This window comes from Nematostella vectensis, chromosome 4 (assembly GCF_932526225.1).
Source record: "Nematostella vectensis chromosome 4, jaNemVect1.1, whole genome shotgun sequence".
Taxonomy (NCBI): Eukaryota; Metazoa; Cnidaria; class Anthozoa; order Actiniaria; family Edwardsiidae; genus Nematostella; species Nematostella vectensis.
The window spans coordinates 15,538,664-15,555,868 of record NC_064037.1 but is presented as its reverse complement, the minus strand read 5'-3'; the positions used below and the strand labels follow the sequence as shown (position 1 = coordinate 15,555,868).

At 39.8% G+C, this 17,205-nt stretch overlaps 2 protein-coding genes and 1 long non-coding RNA gene across 3 annotated transcripts in view; 1 reads left to right on the top strand and 2 right to left on the bottom strand.

Annotated features, from left to right (window-relative positions):
- Positions 1-5,258, top strand: part of LOC5516080 (leucine-zipper-like transcriptional regulator 1) — a 20,337-nt gene extending 15,079 nt beyond the window's left edge. The window contains exons 18-24 of the mRNA XM_048726886.1: positions 614-714; positions 1,275-1,349; positions 1,713-1,810; positions 2,442-2,493; positions 3,071-3,124; positions 3,207-3,287; positions 4,668-5,258. Of these exons, the coding sequence (XP_048582843.1) occupies positions 614-714; positions 1,275-1,349; positions 1,713-1,810; positions 2,442-2,493; positions 3,071-3,124; positions 3,207-3,287; positions 4,668-4,778 (572 nt within the window). The 3' untranslated portion in view covers positions 4,779-5,258. The remainder of the gene's footprint in view (positions 1-613; positions 715-1,274; positions 1,350-1,712; positions 1,811-2,441; positions 2,494-3,070; positions 3,125-3,206; positions 3,288-4,667) is intronic.
- Positions 5,244-17,205, bottom strand: LOC116620253. Its single transcript, XM_048726885.1, has 9 exons — positions 17,084-17,205; positions 16,943-17,003; positions 16,241-16,305; positions 14,018-14,258; positions 12,368-12,490; positions 10,796-11,642; positions 9,843-10,085; positions 8,673-8,896; positions 5,244-7,646 (listed from the first exon to the last, which is right to left on the bottom strand). The coding sequence occupies exons 1-9, from the start codon at positions 17,107-17,109 to the stop codon at positions 5,874-5,876; spliced, it is 3,603 nt and encodes a 1,200-aa protein (XP_048582842.1). The 5' UTR covers positions 17,110-17,205; the 3' UTR covers positions 5,244-5,873.
- LOC125561927 lies at positions 12,707-14,009 on the bottom strand. The gene is made up of 2 exons (XR_007307631.1): positions 13,308-14,009; positions 12,707-13,183 (listed from the first exon to the last, which is right to left on the bottom strand). It is a non-coding gene; the product is annotated as an uncharacterized LOC125561927 (long non-coding RNA).

Sequence of the window (17,205 nt, the reverse complement as noted above, 5' to 3'; positions counted from 1 at the left end):
TGAAGGACCGTATGACAATGAATCTTTTATGTCTTCTCCAAAAAAGGTTAAATGCAGTGTTCAGGGTCAGATAAAAAAAAGGGGCAGAAGCAATGGTTTCATGACAGTTGGTCCAGATTCATTGTTCTTCCCTGGATTTGCTGTATCTTGTTATTTTTTTAGCCAATGACCTAGGACTCAACATATTTTAAAAATAGCAAAAGTATTTCTGTCTTTAAATCTCGCCTGAAATCGTTTCCCCTTCAATAATTTATAGTTTTTCTCTTGCTTTGCTCGTTCCGTGTTCGTCCTGTGTTTGTCTGCTTGCTTGCTGTTTTAATTTAAAGATATATTAAACAAACTTACTAATGACTTTAACTCTGATCTCTAGTTTAATTTTTGGGTTTTCCATATAAAATAAGCCCCAGGCTTGAACTGAAATTTGGGTAGACAAAGAATTCACAGTCCCCAACAGAGTAAGCCTTTTACCTTGTAGAGAATATTTAAGCTGATGTGATCTGGGGTTGATATTGGCTCCTGTGCTGGGGTTGGGACTGGCTCCTTTGGTGTGAGAATTATGCGATGGACTCTCTAAGAGCTTTAATCTCAATAACATTTAACTTTTAATGAACAGAACAGACCCTTGAGCAGGCCATGACAGGATTCCTGTGTAGTGGGCAGGACTTCCATGATATTACTCTCAAGGTTGATGGAAACCCTGTGGGTGCCCACAAGGTATGTGGTATCACCATCTATCAATTGGTATTTGGGTGCTTTCATAACCTTGAATAATTATAATAATACTACAAAATCTTGTCGCCACAAATGGCAAATTGGAATTTTTAAGTGGCAGTTCTACAAGCTATAGGTTGTTAGGCTGTTATAAATTATTTGCAAGAAACTCTTTAGTGATTATGGCCTCAACCTCCCTTCGGCAGCAGGCATCTCTAGGTGTTGGGAAAAGAAAACCTGACTTGAATTCTTGTTTGGCTGCACACCCTTTGAACCTAATTGCCATCGTTGCCATATGCAATCTGGGTGGCCAATGTTTTCCGCACACTTGTCTTTACAAGTAAAAAAATGCTTGTTTAAAGAAAATAAATGCCTTTGCCTGTTTGACTTTGCTGACACGACAAATCTAAGTCAGCGTGAAGTATTTTAAGATCTATGTAGTGACCTACAAAGAACAGAAGAACCACTGGATCAGTTGTAAGCCGTCTATCCGGCCATCATTCACCTCCCATTTTGAAACCCTGGATCCGCCCCTGCTCTAATAACTTTGTGTTACTTTCCAGGCTATCCTGGCAGCCCGGTGCAGCTACTTTGAGGCAATGTTTAGGTCATTCATGCCGGAAAACAACACTGTGACAGTAAGGTTTCCTTGAAGGGTCTAACGGAGGATGTTCTTGATTGATGCCATTATGATTGGATTGTTGGCTATCAAAATCAGGCATCATCATATAGTTGCAGGCCTGCAGCCAATGTGGGTTTGGGAGGTTTGGAAAGACCCCCACTCAACTGGAAGGTCTGGTCTATAATGAAGGGCAATTTAGTACCACTTTGAGCTAGAACGAGCTACCTAAGAGAAAATGGTCTGCCAAATGGGTAAACCAAACTCCCCGCTCGAAATCCTGGCTACCGGCCTGAGTTGTATGATCCCAGCACATTGTCTCACACTTTAATAGTCACCCTTTTGGAACATAAGTTTTATTAGTTGCTTACCTTTCCTTCAGATCACTATTGGCGAGACAGTGCCCTCACAGAAGGCCTTTGACTCATTACTGAAGTACATCTACTTTGGCAATGTTACCATGCCGCCAGAGGATTCACTGTATCCTTATATCACAACATCAGTGACCTGAAGACTTACAACAGCTGAAAATGGGGGGCCACACACTAGATCTTAGCTTTCAAAAATAAATGTAACATGTGCACTGACATTGGCCATATGATATTTATTTATTTATTTATTTATAAGGCTTCTACCACTATTACACATATTGAAATAGCGGTAAGGTTGACACAACAGAGCACGGCTCCAGCTCAAGTGTAACCCTTTTAACCCTTCCATCTTATCTTCCATTATCTACCATAGTAAGTTTCCTAATAGTGGATAAGGGTGAGGTGTTGGGGATAAAAGTTAAAATTGAATCACCCATTACCAATTGTACTGATGTTGGTGACTTAAGGGGTCATGTAGCATCCCTCAGAAGTTACATCTTATTTGGAATGATCACACCTTATTGGATGTACCACAGTCAAAACAATGGGGAAAAGCAATAGAACAATGGGGCAATCCAGCCAGTTACGCCTTAAGAGCGGGCTGCTACATATATATCTGGACTTTAGAATCAGATGTTTATTTTACCATGCCAATATTCACCCAAACCTGTTGAGTACTTGTCTGGGTGGGAATACTCTACAATCTAGGCTGTTTGATATTTCATCTTGACACTCAACAGATATCTTCTATCTGCTCCGTTCTTCTTTGGCTTTACAAACAACAGACTCCAGGTGAGATTTCATTCAACAAAATAAAAACATTCTTGTGCAAAAAGTTACTATATGAAACACCGTAAGCTACAATCAGGGAAGTGCACTTCCCTGCTACAATTGACACTATCGATACAACTCCATGATAATCTGAATGCAACCATTGCCTTACAAACAAGAAATTGCTTTTGCTCGATAGTTTGTATAAATAAGCTATAGTCACCTCATGCCTGAATACACCCTTTCCCTTACAAACAAGATATTGCTTTTGAGCGTTCTATTACCATGTCTGTCTTACAAGTCTGTGTATTGGGGTTCTGATAGAATACAAAAACACCGCCACCCTTTCGCCATCATGTATTCTTCTTACAAACCTAGACGCCATGGGTTTCTTGTCGTAGAGATGCTATAGGTTTCCTTAAGCTTAAGTGTCAGGCTCTTTTATCGTTTCCTATGAATAAAATCGACTGATACTCAGGCTATGTTTCCTGTTAGCTTATTGACCGAGATTTTATAACATAAACAATCCAACCCCATATACGGCTAAAATGTTGTTTTCCTATTATTATTTCAAAATCATATTTTGTTTCTTCCATAGGCGTTTTGTAAGGAAAACCTGGAGAAGAATGTGTCATTTCAGAATGTAGTTGAGGTGTGTACATATTTCAATTATTCTTCATCAGCAACTTATGCAGCTCAGTGCGTGACTCAAACGGTTCAATACTGTTTTGCAGATCCTTGAAGCTGCTAGCACCATCGGTGCAGTTGATATGAAGAAACATGCGCTTGATATAATTGTGCATAACTTCCCCAAGGTAATTTACAGTTAAATTCGTTGTTGCGCGCCCTCGGCGAGCCGAAGCAGGGGGTGGGGCACTGGGGGCATGTGTCCCCCAATATTTTAGAAAATTGTATGAAAATGACCAAAAGGGGTGTGTCTTACCCTCCCCCCCCCCCTCAATATTTTCTTAATGTTTCTGTTTTGAACCCCCCCCCCCCCCCCCCCCCCAATTATACGTGGCCTGCTACGACTCTGCCAAGATACTTGTTGTTTCGGAATATATTTGCCAACTTCAAATACGGGGGCAGTTCCCACCGCTAGGCCTCCATGAATGCGGTGCCAAAACATTATTTTTATTCTTGCTTAGCAACTATCTACTTAAAAAATGCTGATTATTTTTAGGTATCAACAAAGTCTAGACTTGTCATCTGTACTCAGTTACCCATGCAAGCATACCCTGGTTCCAGAGCCTCGTGTGTCAATTATGACTTCTGCTAGGTTCAGAATCTGAACTTGGTCGCTGATTGGCCAATTGATGTGTGGTGTGTGGTCTTGAAACCAAAAAATTCTAACAGTTTTCTATCGTATTTTCGCTTCAAGTTCAAAAGCTCAAAACCGGTTTTTAATTCTTATTGTTCGCAATAACAAACATCTAAACGAACGAAGTAGACGAGCGATAGATTATCTTGATCGTAATTTTAATAGTGCTCAGTTCGAATTAGTTACAAGATTTACCAGTATTGAAAATGTAAAGTTTGTTCAAGAGGAGTCTCTTTACGAGTTAATCAAGCGGCGAGATGTCTTCTCTGTGCTGACGATCGGCTACGGGGAAATCGCTGATTTTCCAGCTTATTCCCGGCGTTTGCTCTCGCCTCAACGATATTGGATTCAACTATCCCAAGCAAGCGATTGTACTGGTTATTTTCCTCTTGAGTTCTTTGATAGACTCGTTCCGAGGATAACTGCGAGCTTATCCGCGATTTTCTCCTCCTTGAAGCGCTTTCCCGAGAAAATGTTGTATTCCCTAGAATGAAAATGTTATATTCCTATGGGCATATTCTTTTCACTAACTCTACAGTAATTGTAGTATTACCAGAGATGGGTTTTCTGATGAATTTTGTTGTTTTTAAATCGGGTTTTCATGCGCTTTTCATACTCGTGAATTCGATTCCCGAGCGAAGAGATATTTACATCCAAGGTAGCACCACGTGAAACTGACACATGCTAATCACAAAACGTTAACATGGAAGTGAGGCAGAAGTCGAAATAGCGCTTCTAGAGGCCAGAGCCTCGTCTCAACCTCGCTGGCCACTGAACAGAGACGCTCGAGGCTCTGGGACCAGGGTAATACAAGCAAGACTTATGTTGCAATGTTGTATTCCTCAGACAATTCCTGTTTTATTTTTCCTTGCAGATTGCCAGGTCCTCGACACTAAGGAGCTTAAACCGAGAGACTCTATTAGAGATATTAGATGCTATTGCAGACTATATGAACGAAATGAGCTTTGGCCAAAACAGTTTATGATGCATGTGAACAGGCTAACAATTTTGTGTTTTTGATATTAAACCGTTATTTTATTGGATAAACAACATGCTATGGCAGAGTATATTAAGTGAATGAGCTTCACCTTAAAAGTTTATTTAAATGGGCTAGCAATATGTTCTCTTCGTCATTTTCTATTCCTGGTTTGGAGATAAATCAATATTTTTTTATGGTGAGGGAGGAGAGGGGGCAACTGACGAGTTTTGGATGTTTGACATCTTCAAGTTTAGGGAACCCAATAAGAATACCTGTGTGTAAGTCTACCAGAGCAGGGTTGTTTCAGTTGTCAGTTTTGTACACACATGCCTGGTACAAGTTCTGGCTGCTTATGTTATAAATATTTTTTAACAAATATGGTGGTTATTTGTATAAAAGTTTGTCATCATCACATCATCACATCATATAGAATATTGTATTTAAATAATATTACATAAAACCAAATAAAAATCCAAAGAATATGAATATTTTAATTCATTTTTAAAGACATAAGAGCAGATATCTTAACAAGAATACAGCACAACTCTTATAAACCTTTATACACATATTTCAAATAACGTTTCACACGAAATTGATGAATCGTAACCCACAGTCCCACATAGTTCATGGGTAAATGCAAGACAAAACACACGTTCTCCAAGTGCAACCATATTTGGAATAGGTATATACTTGTCTGATTTGGAAATCCCTTCTTATAATTTACTATAATTTATTCTAATTATGCAAGATCTATTGTATTTAAAAAAATAAATAACAATAACGTCCATCCATGGATGCCGTGTCAAAATCAATGAAGACTGGAAGTATGAGAAGTAATGCCAGAGGCACACAGCCTTGGGAAGGAAAAAAAATAATTATAATATAGTGTAATTATTAAACATACTTTACAGTAACTGTTTGCTTAGCCTTATTTTCAAATGCATACGAGAGAGAGCTCAAAAGGTGTGGTGGAGCTCAAAGGGTGCAAAGGACTATTGTACACAGCTGAAAATTAGGCTATTGTTTGCTAAGCTAAACAATTGTTTAGACTCCAATCTGTTTAACTAGAGGAAGTCTGTTACTATCGATTATAACACTCCATTACCTATTTGAGTAAAACATGTTTGCCTGGTCTACAAAATCTGTACTATCTGAGTTAATTGCAGATATTATGGCACTACTTATATCATTTGGATATTCTCCTACATACTGCCTGTCAATCATATGGTTTCTATTGTCGCCACTAGACATGGTGCTTGCAAATCCTGAATTACTTAGGTTTCTTCCCGATCTCCCTTGAGACCAACTGTACTGAGTGTTAGAGTCCCTAGAGGGAAACAAACAGGGACCATGGTTTGGCATCTCCTGGAGCATGCTACTGGATGAGTGATTTTCATGTGCGTAAGACGCATATGAACTATGTGTGGGGTACCTATAGTTACTGGGCAAGTTAGGTCCTTGCACGCATGGGTTGTACGATCCCTGAACAGAATAGCTGATGCTTCTAGGCGGATGAGCACCTTTTTGCTCAGAGTGGCCGCTGGAACTACCTGTATGGGGCCCAATTGATAAGGACCCTTGCGCACAAGGATTGAATGCGCCTTGGGTCGCATAGCTGCTGGTACAAGTTAGATGAGCCCTTGTGGATAAGAGCCCTTGGCCATTAGTGTGGAACAAGCCTTGTGCACCATAGCTGTTAGATGGATGAACCCCTACAGGTAAGGGCCCTTGTGCATTAGGGTCGTACGACCCTTGATCAGGATAGCTGCTTTTAAGATAGTTGTTCGTAGTAGTGGCTCCACGCCATTCCTTGCAAACTGGAGACCTCAGTGGTAATATAGAACCACTTGAAACATAACCCTTGCTACCCGTAATATTGCTGGAAGCCTGTGTAATACCATTATCCCTATTAAGTACATGGACACTGCTCCGCTTATTTGCCCCATTGGTGTGTAGTTGAGATCTGTTAGATATGCCTATCTGGTCAACAGCTACAGATTCGAGTTGCGCTTCCTTGCAAGAAACCCTTGCTATCCTAATTCCATGGATTGCAGCTGAGGCTCCTTCACCAATCTGCCGCATAACGGCTGTACCATATGATTCCTTACCGGGCCCTTCCACTATCCCTTTGTTCTCCACACTGCTTCCACGAATGTCTGAAGCTCCTTTGCAGGGTTCCTCAGGGACGTCTTCTTTGTCCTCTGACTGATTGTCAAGCTCTCTTGCGGATTGTTTTTCCAAGTTTTGTTTTGCTCTCTTCGGCGTCCTGGTGGGAGTGAGCTGGCTTCCTCGTTTTGGTCTTTTCCTTGTATTTCTGCTAACCTGATTTTGTTTCGTCTCTTGATTTCCCAAGTCACCTCCATTTGATGTTTGTTCAGTCACCGTCGAATCTATTGACTTGTCTATAGCTTTTTTTCTTGTCCTATCTGCTATGACTTCTGTTGTTTGATTTTCCTCTGAACACTCTGATTTCTTTATCTTCCCATGCTCTGGAGTTCTGATTACATCTTTAGCGTCACTTAATTCCACCTCATTCTGAGAACCTTTAGTAGTTTCGTCTTCGTTCTCTGAAAGCTTGGAAGCCGCAGCTTTGATGGCGGCGCTTCTACCGTTCCTATTGAACTTTCTCCTCCTTTTTCTGCTGCTTGAAGTACTTGTTGTAGGGCCCTTCTTCGCTAGTTTCTCCTCTCGTCTCTTACGCGCTTCTTCTCGTTTCTGGCGTCTCTCCTCCTCTCTGCAGGGTAGGTGGAGTGTCAGGCAGACCTTCTGGTTGAATTGTTTCCCACATGTGTCGCACTTGAACGGCTTGTCTTCAGAATGAATGCGACTATGAACCCTCAAATGGTCTTCTCGCTTGAAGGACTTGTCACAAACCTAATGATCACAGGGTTCTGTGAGCAAACTCAGGAATGATGAGCAATTCAAGGATTGCTCCCCACACGTGTGGGGCTGGTGCAGTGGGTGCCTACTTACGAGTTGTATTTTCATATTGATCACAGCGCTTGTGAATAATTGAAAAGCGTAGACTTTCTACCCTTTCTACCCTCTACATTAGTAGCTGAGGGTATTGGTGCCCATAGAAAACTTCCTGAAGAAATAAATTAAAGAACCATGCCACGTCATCGCTACTTTCAAGCGGATCTAGTGACCCTAATGGATAATGTTTGTGGTATATTTACTTTCAACAGAATGTAGCTTATGTACAGCCGCCTTCTCCCTTTTTAAACTCCAAAGGTACGGTAATACGAGCAGTAAAATCGTACAACTTCTGTGGCAGCATTGCTGCATTGGGGCATTGGTTCGCCGGTAGTAAAACGCGCAACATCGCCCTCGAACTTTTTTTTTTGCAAATGCTGCCACAAAAGTTGTACGATTTTGCTGCTCGTATTACCGTACCTTAATCAACAATTGGCAGCGGTTGCGCCAATGTGTTTTTTTTTTAAACTTGAAGAACTTCGATGCTGAAGAACTTCGACACTTGAAATCATGACTAGAGAATCATTACGTACCCTTGGACCCGATGCTAGTTTCATTAGGCCGTCGTAGCTTTGTCACGCAATCGCACAACGCTTCGTTGCGTGACAGAGCTACAACGATGGTAAAGAAGGCACCTTGAATAGTCTCCATCTATGTGAAATCATGATCTTGACGGATGTATGGTAAGCGTTATGAACTCTGCAGAATCATGTAAAGGTCTGAGCATACACAGGCTACGAGATTATCATGTTCCAGAGGTGTGGGACTTCCAAAACACAGGCGGGTCAAAGGAGATGTCACAGTCTACTGGAACAGCTGCTCCTTACAGATCTACCAATCTGACAACCCGATACTGACATGAGAGAACTGATCACTAGCACCAGTAGCATTTGTGGTTGTTTTTGCTTTCACATATATACTCACCTCACATTTAAATCGCTTCTCCCCATGCACATACAACTTATGGCCCTTAAGAGCAGAGAGGTTTGGGAAGCCCTTGTCACACAAGGTGCACTTGTACTCTTTCAGACCAAGGTGGAAGAGCTCATGTTCCTCGAGTTTCTCCGCGGTAGTAAAACCTCTTTTGCACGAGCGGCATCTGTGGGGCCTGGGCCCGCTATGCAGTGCCTCGTGCTCCTTTAACGCGCCTGAAAATTATAAGTCAAAACTACAGCGGCAATAAATCAAAAACATTCTGGGTTGTAAATTAATTACAACTTTAATAAAAAACGTTACAGCCAAATTCGTTGTTGCCTCGGCGAATCCAAAATCCATGTCTCGTTTGGAAATAGCGCGTAGTCAGACACAAGATTTGGGGGCGGTTTGTCTGGTTTTGATTGTTTGGTTTGATTGACTACGCGCTAATCCCAAACGAAGAAAGGAATTTTGGATTCTGGGAGGTCGCGCAACAACGAATTTGGCTATAACGTTTACGTCAGCGTAAACAGTAAATGGTGAACCAATTCAATGTTTGGCGATCCAATTAAATACTTTGTCAACAATTCATGTTTCGTGACGTTTACGTCAGCGTAAACAGTAAATGGTGAACCAATTCAATGTTTGGCGATCCAATTCAATACTTTGTCAACCATTCATGTTTCGTGACGTTTACGTCAGCGTAAACAGTAAATGGTGAACCAACTCAATGTTTGGCGATCCAATTCAATACTTTGTGAACTATTCACGTTTCGCGATCCAATCCAATGTTTTGCGACCAAATTCAATACTTTGTGAACCAATTATGTTTCGCGGTCCAATTCAATTTTTTGTGAACCAATTCAATGTTTCGCAATCCAATTCAATACTTTGTGAACCAATTATATTCCCAAAACAATTCAACATTTTGTGAACCAATTTGATGTTTTGTGAACCAATTCAATGTTTCGCGATCCAATTATGTTTTGCAATAAAATTCAATATTTTGTGAACCTGTTCAATTTCTGTTTAGGCAGATTAATTACACATATCTCAACCCATTCTAGCCAATCAGCGTGCATGTATTAATTTCAAAATTGTAAAAGTTTTTAATTTTGAAATTCAAAACGGTTATTTCAAAATATGAAATGTTTGGCAACAGGTTTCTCCAAGACTTACTTGGTTTGGCCATGATCTTCCCACAATATGCGCAAGCATATCTGCCTTTCCGCTGCTTAGTAGTGTGAACTGTTGCATGCCTCCTTAGACAGGCAAGGGTTTCATAGCAGGAGTGACAAATATGGCATTCAAACGCTTTGTAGTTGGGATGCTTTAACACATGAGCATTAAGCTTGTCTTCCTTAGGAAACAATTCGCCACATTCTTTGCATCTAAACTCGCGGGTTTGTGGCTCTGTTAATTCTACAAGAAACAAACAAAAAAGAAAATGAAAATAATTAATTTCATGATCTCAAAAGGTTAGATTTGAGAAATGGAGTTTGTTATGGTCGGGCTATGCAAATGATGATAGAGATGTCGAAGATGTCGATCAAACACTCCTTTGTAAATAAATAACCATCCACGATTCAAGTCTGATACTTTATTCATGACATTTTATTGATAGTTTCTCAGTTACTTGCTTGAATTAGCCGATGGAAATGGAATCTTTGAGTGACGAGTGACTCGTTATTGTGCGGGAGCGTAAAATGGCTGCGTACTTTGCCTTATTTAAGGGTAGTTGTGTACATTCAGCCAAAATCCCCGATATGTAATATATAGGTAGATAGGTAGTATATTCTTATTAAAGATTCCCCTGAAGTTGCACATTTTTGGATGATATATACCCACCCATCCCCAAATAACCTTCTATGCAAATCCTGACTAAGCACCCAGACATCTTTTTAAGCAACTAATGGCCGTGAGAGGACTGGGGCATAGGGCGTCGCACATGATTGATTGATAGTAAAACACTCTTTACACAAGATATTGTCTTTGCTGTCTGATTTCATGCTTTCGTCCCAGCTCTCTCTCTGTCATCAGCTGTTTCCAATCTAACAAAATCATGCTCACTGTGGTGTAAATATTGGATGGTGTAATAATGAATTTCTACTTAGGATGGTCTTAGCACATACCTTGAATAATCCTTATTTTGCCTTCAAGATTTTTTACCACAGTCTTAATATGTTGCCTCAGAAGTTCTCTGATATAAAAAGTTCTATTACAATGATCACAGTAATTCAGCAGTTCATTCATGGCCTTCTGTGCATCGTCCGTAACTTGTTGACTATCCAAACTAGTATCTGTGGTTTGAGTTTCATCACCATCACCACCATTTCCACCATTACTACCATTTCCATTAAGAACTTCATTCTCTCTATTTGTATTCTGGTTATTCTGTGGTCCAAGGTTGTTTAACTGCTCAGGGGGTGAATCACTATCTTCAAGAAGCCTGCTGCAAACCAATTTTTCCGAGTCTGAACTGTTAACTTCACAAATCCTGTTGTTAGTCAATTGTTCAGACTTTTGTTCAGATTTTGACTTCCTTTCTTCAGGTAGTCTGTTGTCAATTGATCGTTCAGAGTTATCAGAATTTAAATCCTTATCTTTATAGATACTTCTGTTCACACATTCTTCGGAGTTTTGTCTAGAGTCTTCATACCTACCTTCGGTGACCGTGTTGTTTGTCAATTGTTCAGAGGTTTGTCCAGAGTTTGATTTGCTTTCATTGTCTGGCGTGTTGTTTACTATTTGTTCAAATTTTTCTTCAGAGTTTGAATTCGTATCATCAGCGTGATTGTTGTTAACCATTTGTTCAGAGTCTGAATTCCTTTCAAGCTGTGGTATGTCGTCTACCTGCAGATCTTGACTATCAGACTCGTCATTGACATTAAGTGACTTGCCAGCAGTTTCTTTATCAGCATGTTTCCTCTCTACATGGAAGCGCAGGTGGACTTGCCAATAGAACTTCTTGTCACAAAACTACAACAACGATGATTTCATTAGACAAATACGTAACAAAACTGAACATGTCCTTTCTCCTACATTCATGGTTGTTCCTATGTTTTGCCAGTTTGCCAGTTCATTTTGCTCATTCTTAGGTGAATAGCCCAGTTTCAAATTCTACTTTGCCCGCTGGGCTGATGAACTGAGGATGTATAAATCAGGGCCTTGGTATGGGAAAATTCCAATAGTAAACCAACAAGAATCCCTTGTAGCTTACAATAAAACAATGGAAAAACGTGTGTGAACGCTTTTCATGATCTTACTGGTATTTAGGAACAGATTAAACCAAGGCTTGCAATGTATTTATTTATTATTAGTTCCTACAAAACATGTACAACAGGCACAGTGGCGTTCAAAGCTGGACTATTTCTCTGACACATATTGAGTCTGTACTTCACTTGTATCACCGTATTTATAGCTGGCTAAATTTCTTAACCAACTGGGTGACTTCATTAGGAACGACCATGTAAATGCAGGACCAGCAGTAGCCATTAAGGGAATAACAACAATAATTAAGTTTTGAAACATTCTTTTTGGAATTTTCAGAGGAGAGAATAGAGAATATAGAACTAAGAAGTTTAGACTCTCTTGGCCATCAGCCGCACCCATGCCAGGTTTGTTTTGTAGCTTTGAAAACCAGCTCCCCCTCCCCTTTCCCAAGCCATTTGAAAACGTAGAATAAAGGGCAATACTTTACATACCTTACACGGAACTGTCCTGTGAATCTTTGGTAATTGTGGTACATCACACCTTAACTTCTTGGAATGTTGCTTTCCCTTTTCGATCTCACATTCAGGAGCACTATCAGTATCCTCAACATTGATCTGTAAAACAGAGAGACCATTAAAAAACCTAACTCATTTATACATAATAGCTAAGTGTCGGATCCAGGGGTACAGAGGTACTGCCCCTTTGGACTGACATTGTAGAAAAAAGGCATGGGAGCTGAAATCCATGATTACCTCCTGTTATGTGTTTTTATAAAATCCATGATAGCCTATATGTTTTATATAGCTGTGTACCTCCCATTATATGTTTTATATAGCTGTCTACCTCCAATTTTCTGTTTTATATAGCAGTGTACCTCCCATTATATGTTTTATATAGCTGTGTACCTCCCATTATATGTTTTATATAGCTGTGTACCTCCCATTATATGTTTTATATAGCTGTGTACCTCCCACTTTCTGTTTTATATAGCTGTGCACCTCCCATTTTCTGTTTTATATAGCTGTGTACCTCCCATTTTCTGTTTTATATAGCTGTGTACCTCCCATTTTCTGTTTTATATAGCTGTGTACCTCCCATTTTCTGTTTTATATAGCTGTGTACCTCCCATTTTCTGTTTTATATAGCTGTGTACCTCCCATTTTCTGTTTTATATAGCTGTGTACCTCCCATTTTCTGTTTTATATAGCAGTGTACATCCCATTATATGTTTATACAGCTGTGTACCTCCCATTTTCTGTTTTATATAGCTGTGTACCTCCCATTTTCTGTTTTATATAGCTGTGTACCTCCCATTTTCTGTTCTATATAGCTGTGTACCTCCCATTATATGTTTTATATAGCAGTGTACCTCCCATTGTATGTTTTATATAGCTGTGTATCTCCCGTTATATATTTTATATAGCTGTGTACCTCCCATTATATGTTTTATATAGCAGTGTACCTCCCATTATATGTTTTATATAGCTGTGTACCTCCCATTATATGTTTTATATAGCTGTGTACCTCCCGTTATATATTTTATATAGCTGTGTACCTCCCATTATATGTTTTATATAGCTGTGTACCTCCCATTATATGTTTTCTATAGCTGTGTCCCCCAACCTTTACCATAGTCCCTGTTTCTTATTGAGTTTAATATCTGATGCAGACACTGTGTTGTCATAGCAAAATACATGGAAAGGGAAAATACTTAACCCCTTGTGGGATTTGTGGAGGAAGCATATGGGGTGATTTAGATCCATGATGCTGACAAGAGGACAGTGCCTCACGCACATTAATTGCATGCACACACTTTCTTGCTGGTTTTGGCATTTCATGCTTTTTCACGTCCTCTTCAGTATGTGACGCCAGCAAAAATCAACATGTGCATGCAATAAACCGTGCAGAAGGCGGCATTCTCTTGCCACTGTCAGTAAATTACCCTATTATTAATACAGAGGGTAGACACAAAGCAAGGCGGTTTGAGGTTTTGACAGAAGTACATAGGAGTGTACAACATCATGCAACATAGGAGTGTACAACATCATGCAACATAGGAGTGTACAACATCATGCAACTGCTAGGTTGTTGTATAGCTACAGTAGGTATTTTCAATAACTCTTCAAGCAAATGTCTTTTACCATTATTTCCTCTGAAGAATCTTCTTCCCCCTCACTAGCAGTGTCCGTCTCTTGATCATTCTGTTCCGTATAAGAGGTTTCTTTTATCCCACTCACGTACAGTTTGGCAAGGGGTGATAATTGGTAATCAGGCAATGATAATCTTGCATTCTTCTCAGTAAAAGGAAGTCTGACGACTACTTGGGGAATATCATTTTCATCACCTCCAGCTCTAAGTTCATCAGTGATGCTAGGTGATGCACTGCAAACGTTTACACAATCATAGAAATGATAGAGGTTTAGTATTAAAAAAAAACAATTGGAAATTTTTAAATTGCCACATACTGTAAACCAAAACAAACAAACAAATAGCAAGATGCAGTCTAACAGATTGGAAATACCGGCTCACCTGCCAGCTGACTGACCAATTGACTGGCTGGCTGATGGAATGACTGAATAACTCACTAAAGAACTACCTGACTGACTGAATTAACACATTGACCCCTCAACCGGCCTGTACCGGCTTTGGGAAGTACCCACAACCCAAAAGATTCATAAATTCAAAATAAACACAACAAGATGAAGATACCCAGGCATCGGTCTAAGGGATAAATAGTCTTGCAGTTATGCATCCAACCAAGGTGTTGGCATCTACTCTTAAGCCAAATAATAGCACAGGTTCTTTGACAAATCTTAAATCGAACAAGGAGAGAAAAGCTGAATCACCCCTCTCAATAAAACGCTCAAAATACCACACAAGGGAGAGAGATCAGCAAACACAGCTCAAGACACAAATAGATACCTTTATTCTGATCCTCCAGGTACATTTCCTTGGCCTCAAAACACAATGTCCATTCCTTGAAGGATTGACAACCACGGAAATATCTTTACGTATTGCAAAGCATTCTGGGAGATCCAGGGGAAAATTCACAAGGGGAGGGCCAGTCAACACTCCTCTCCCCAAAGTCAGATGGTTTTTTAGAAGTCTTTTTACCCCGAAGCCAAACAAATCAATTCCAGGTCATATAGACCCAGAATAGCAGTGTAAACAATTTTGGAATTAATTTGGTTTCAGAAAAGACAGCATTTAGGAGAGCTGTGGTGATTCATTAGAAAATTATTTTCTCATCCGGGCAAAGCCAAACAAGAAAAAATCATCATGAATCCACCTTTGCTTGCAAATATCCATAAGCAAAGCACTCAATTATGCCCCAAAAGACTTCATGATGTCCTGAGACACTCTCCTAATATGCTCATAGCTGTATTTTTGATGAAAAATACAAGCAACCATCAACTTGTGCTGGCTTCAGCACAACGACGAGGGATTAAAGGTGGGGACCGCAAAGCACTGTTGGAAAGCTTGGATACCGCTGACTAGGTGCAGCTGTGTTTGACTTTGACGGGCTGTATAAAACTCAGAATATGTTTTTTGTAAATTCAGCTCCAAAAAAGCCAGAAGTCAATGGGTTAATGACTGGCCAACTGAGTGAATAAATAACTGGCTGACTGGCTGACTGGCTGACTGGCTGACTGGCTGACTGACTGACTGACTGACTGACTGACTAACTAACTGGCCAACCTACAGGGCAATGGCTGACTGGGTTTAATTGGTATGCTGTGCACCTCTGTGAAAACAGAGAAGCTGCACTGATGCTTCACATTAGATCTTTATCCAGGCCCTCTGAGAATGATAAGAGGCTATTTTGATGTGATTTTAATAGGGGAAAATTTGAACTGCAAAATTGGAACTTTGCTAAAATGTTTGGAACAGAATATTGATCATTTTTGGATAACATATATCAAAGGTTAACACTGCTCTAAAAAGCAAAATTAACGACATCATCGCAATGTGACAACACACATTATCTAAATTCAATATATATTCCCTTAAAATCTCTAACTCTTGCATGGTTGGCATGACAACTTCAACATAAGTACATATCTTTGAATAACATAAACACAACTTTAACACAAAAGCAAAAAAAAAATGGTGAATACTAAGTTACACTGTAAGAAAAGTGATTTTTATCTCCACACAAAACACAAGTGATTTCTACTACCTGTAAATTTGGTGGATTTACCTCAATTACAGAGGCCTGTGATAGTGGTACTTTTCAAAAGGCCTGTTTATCGGAATACAAAACGGTCAGCAAAGCTAATCTGTTTTCACAAAGGCATATAATTTATAGTTTTCCTACAGCGTGCTTATAGTCTTTCTAGCTAAAGTGTGACTGGTTGATTGACCTTGTAGGAGTCAGGCAAGCATGTTTCACATCTCGTCGTTTGCTGTGGCCATCACTGATCTGAGACTAAATCAATCAAAGGTCATTTAGGTGAACATGGCATAGTATAGTGGATTAATTATTTGGTTGTATTGAGTATGCCCAAAAACAGAATGGTTATAAATTTTTAAAGTAATCAGGTCTCAATTCTGTTCATGATTTCTGACAATTTAATTCTCTTAGCTGTGACTGAAAATCTTTGTTTCTGTAATAGCTATTTTAGCACAGCAATTCGTGTTAACTATGATTTATGATCTGGAATTTCGTTCACATCCCATATCTTATTTGAAAGGGTTTGGGATGGGGAGGGGAAGGGGTGGGCTCCTAAGGCTACCCAATAACCTTCACGTTATGGCTATACCTGTGTGAAGTAATGCATTAAACGAATAACATCAACAGACAAGATAAGCCTGAATACCAAAAGGAATAACACAAGCCAACCACCAACAACATGCCCTGCTATATATTATGCCCAGTATTCAAGATATGCTCACTACTGATAGTAAACGGCAACATGTCTTCGCGCCAAAAATCGGATTCGTCAAAGTAATAAAGAGAGAATGAACAGGGATGAGCCATTTTATCTCGTGTACTAGAACAATAACCTATTTCTAGGATATATACTAATGACAATCTCAATAATGTGATGATCTAATCAACTCACACATGAAACCTGGGGCCCGACTCTTTCTGTGAGTTTCTCGACAATCAAGTGCAATTTCTGCCTGAGGGGAAGGATCATAAAACACAATTACAGTCACAATCGCAAGAAGAATGAAGACAAATTGAATACAATCTCCCCTACCTTCGACGTGGAGGTTTTTCGGTCATTTTTTCCTCAAGAAACACATCTCACACACTTTCATCCTCGTTGTTCTTACCTTCCAAACATTAGAACTCAGGCTTCTGTCCCCCATACAAACACAG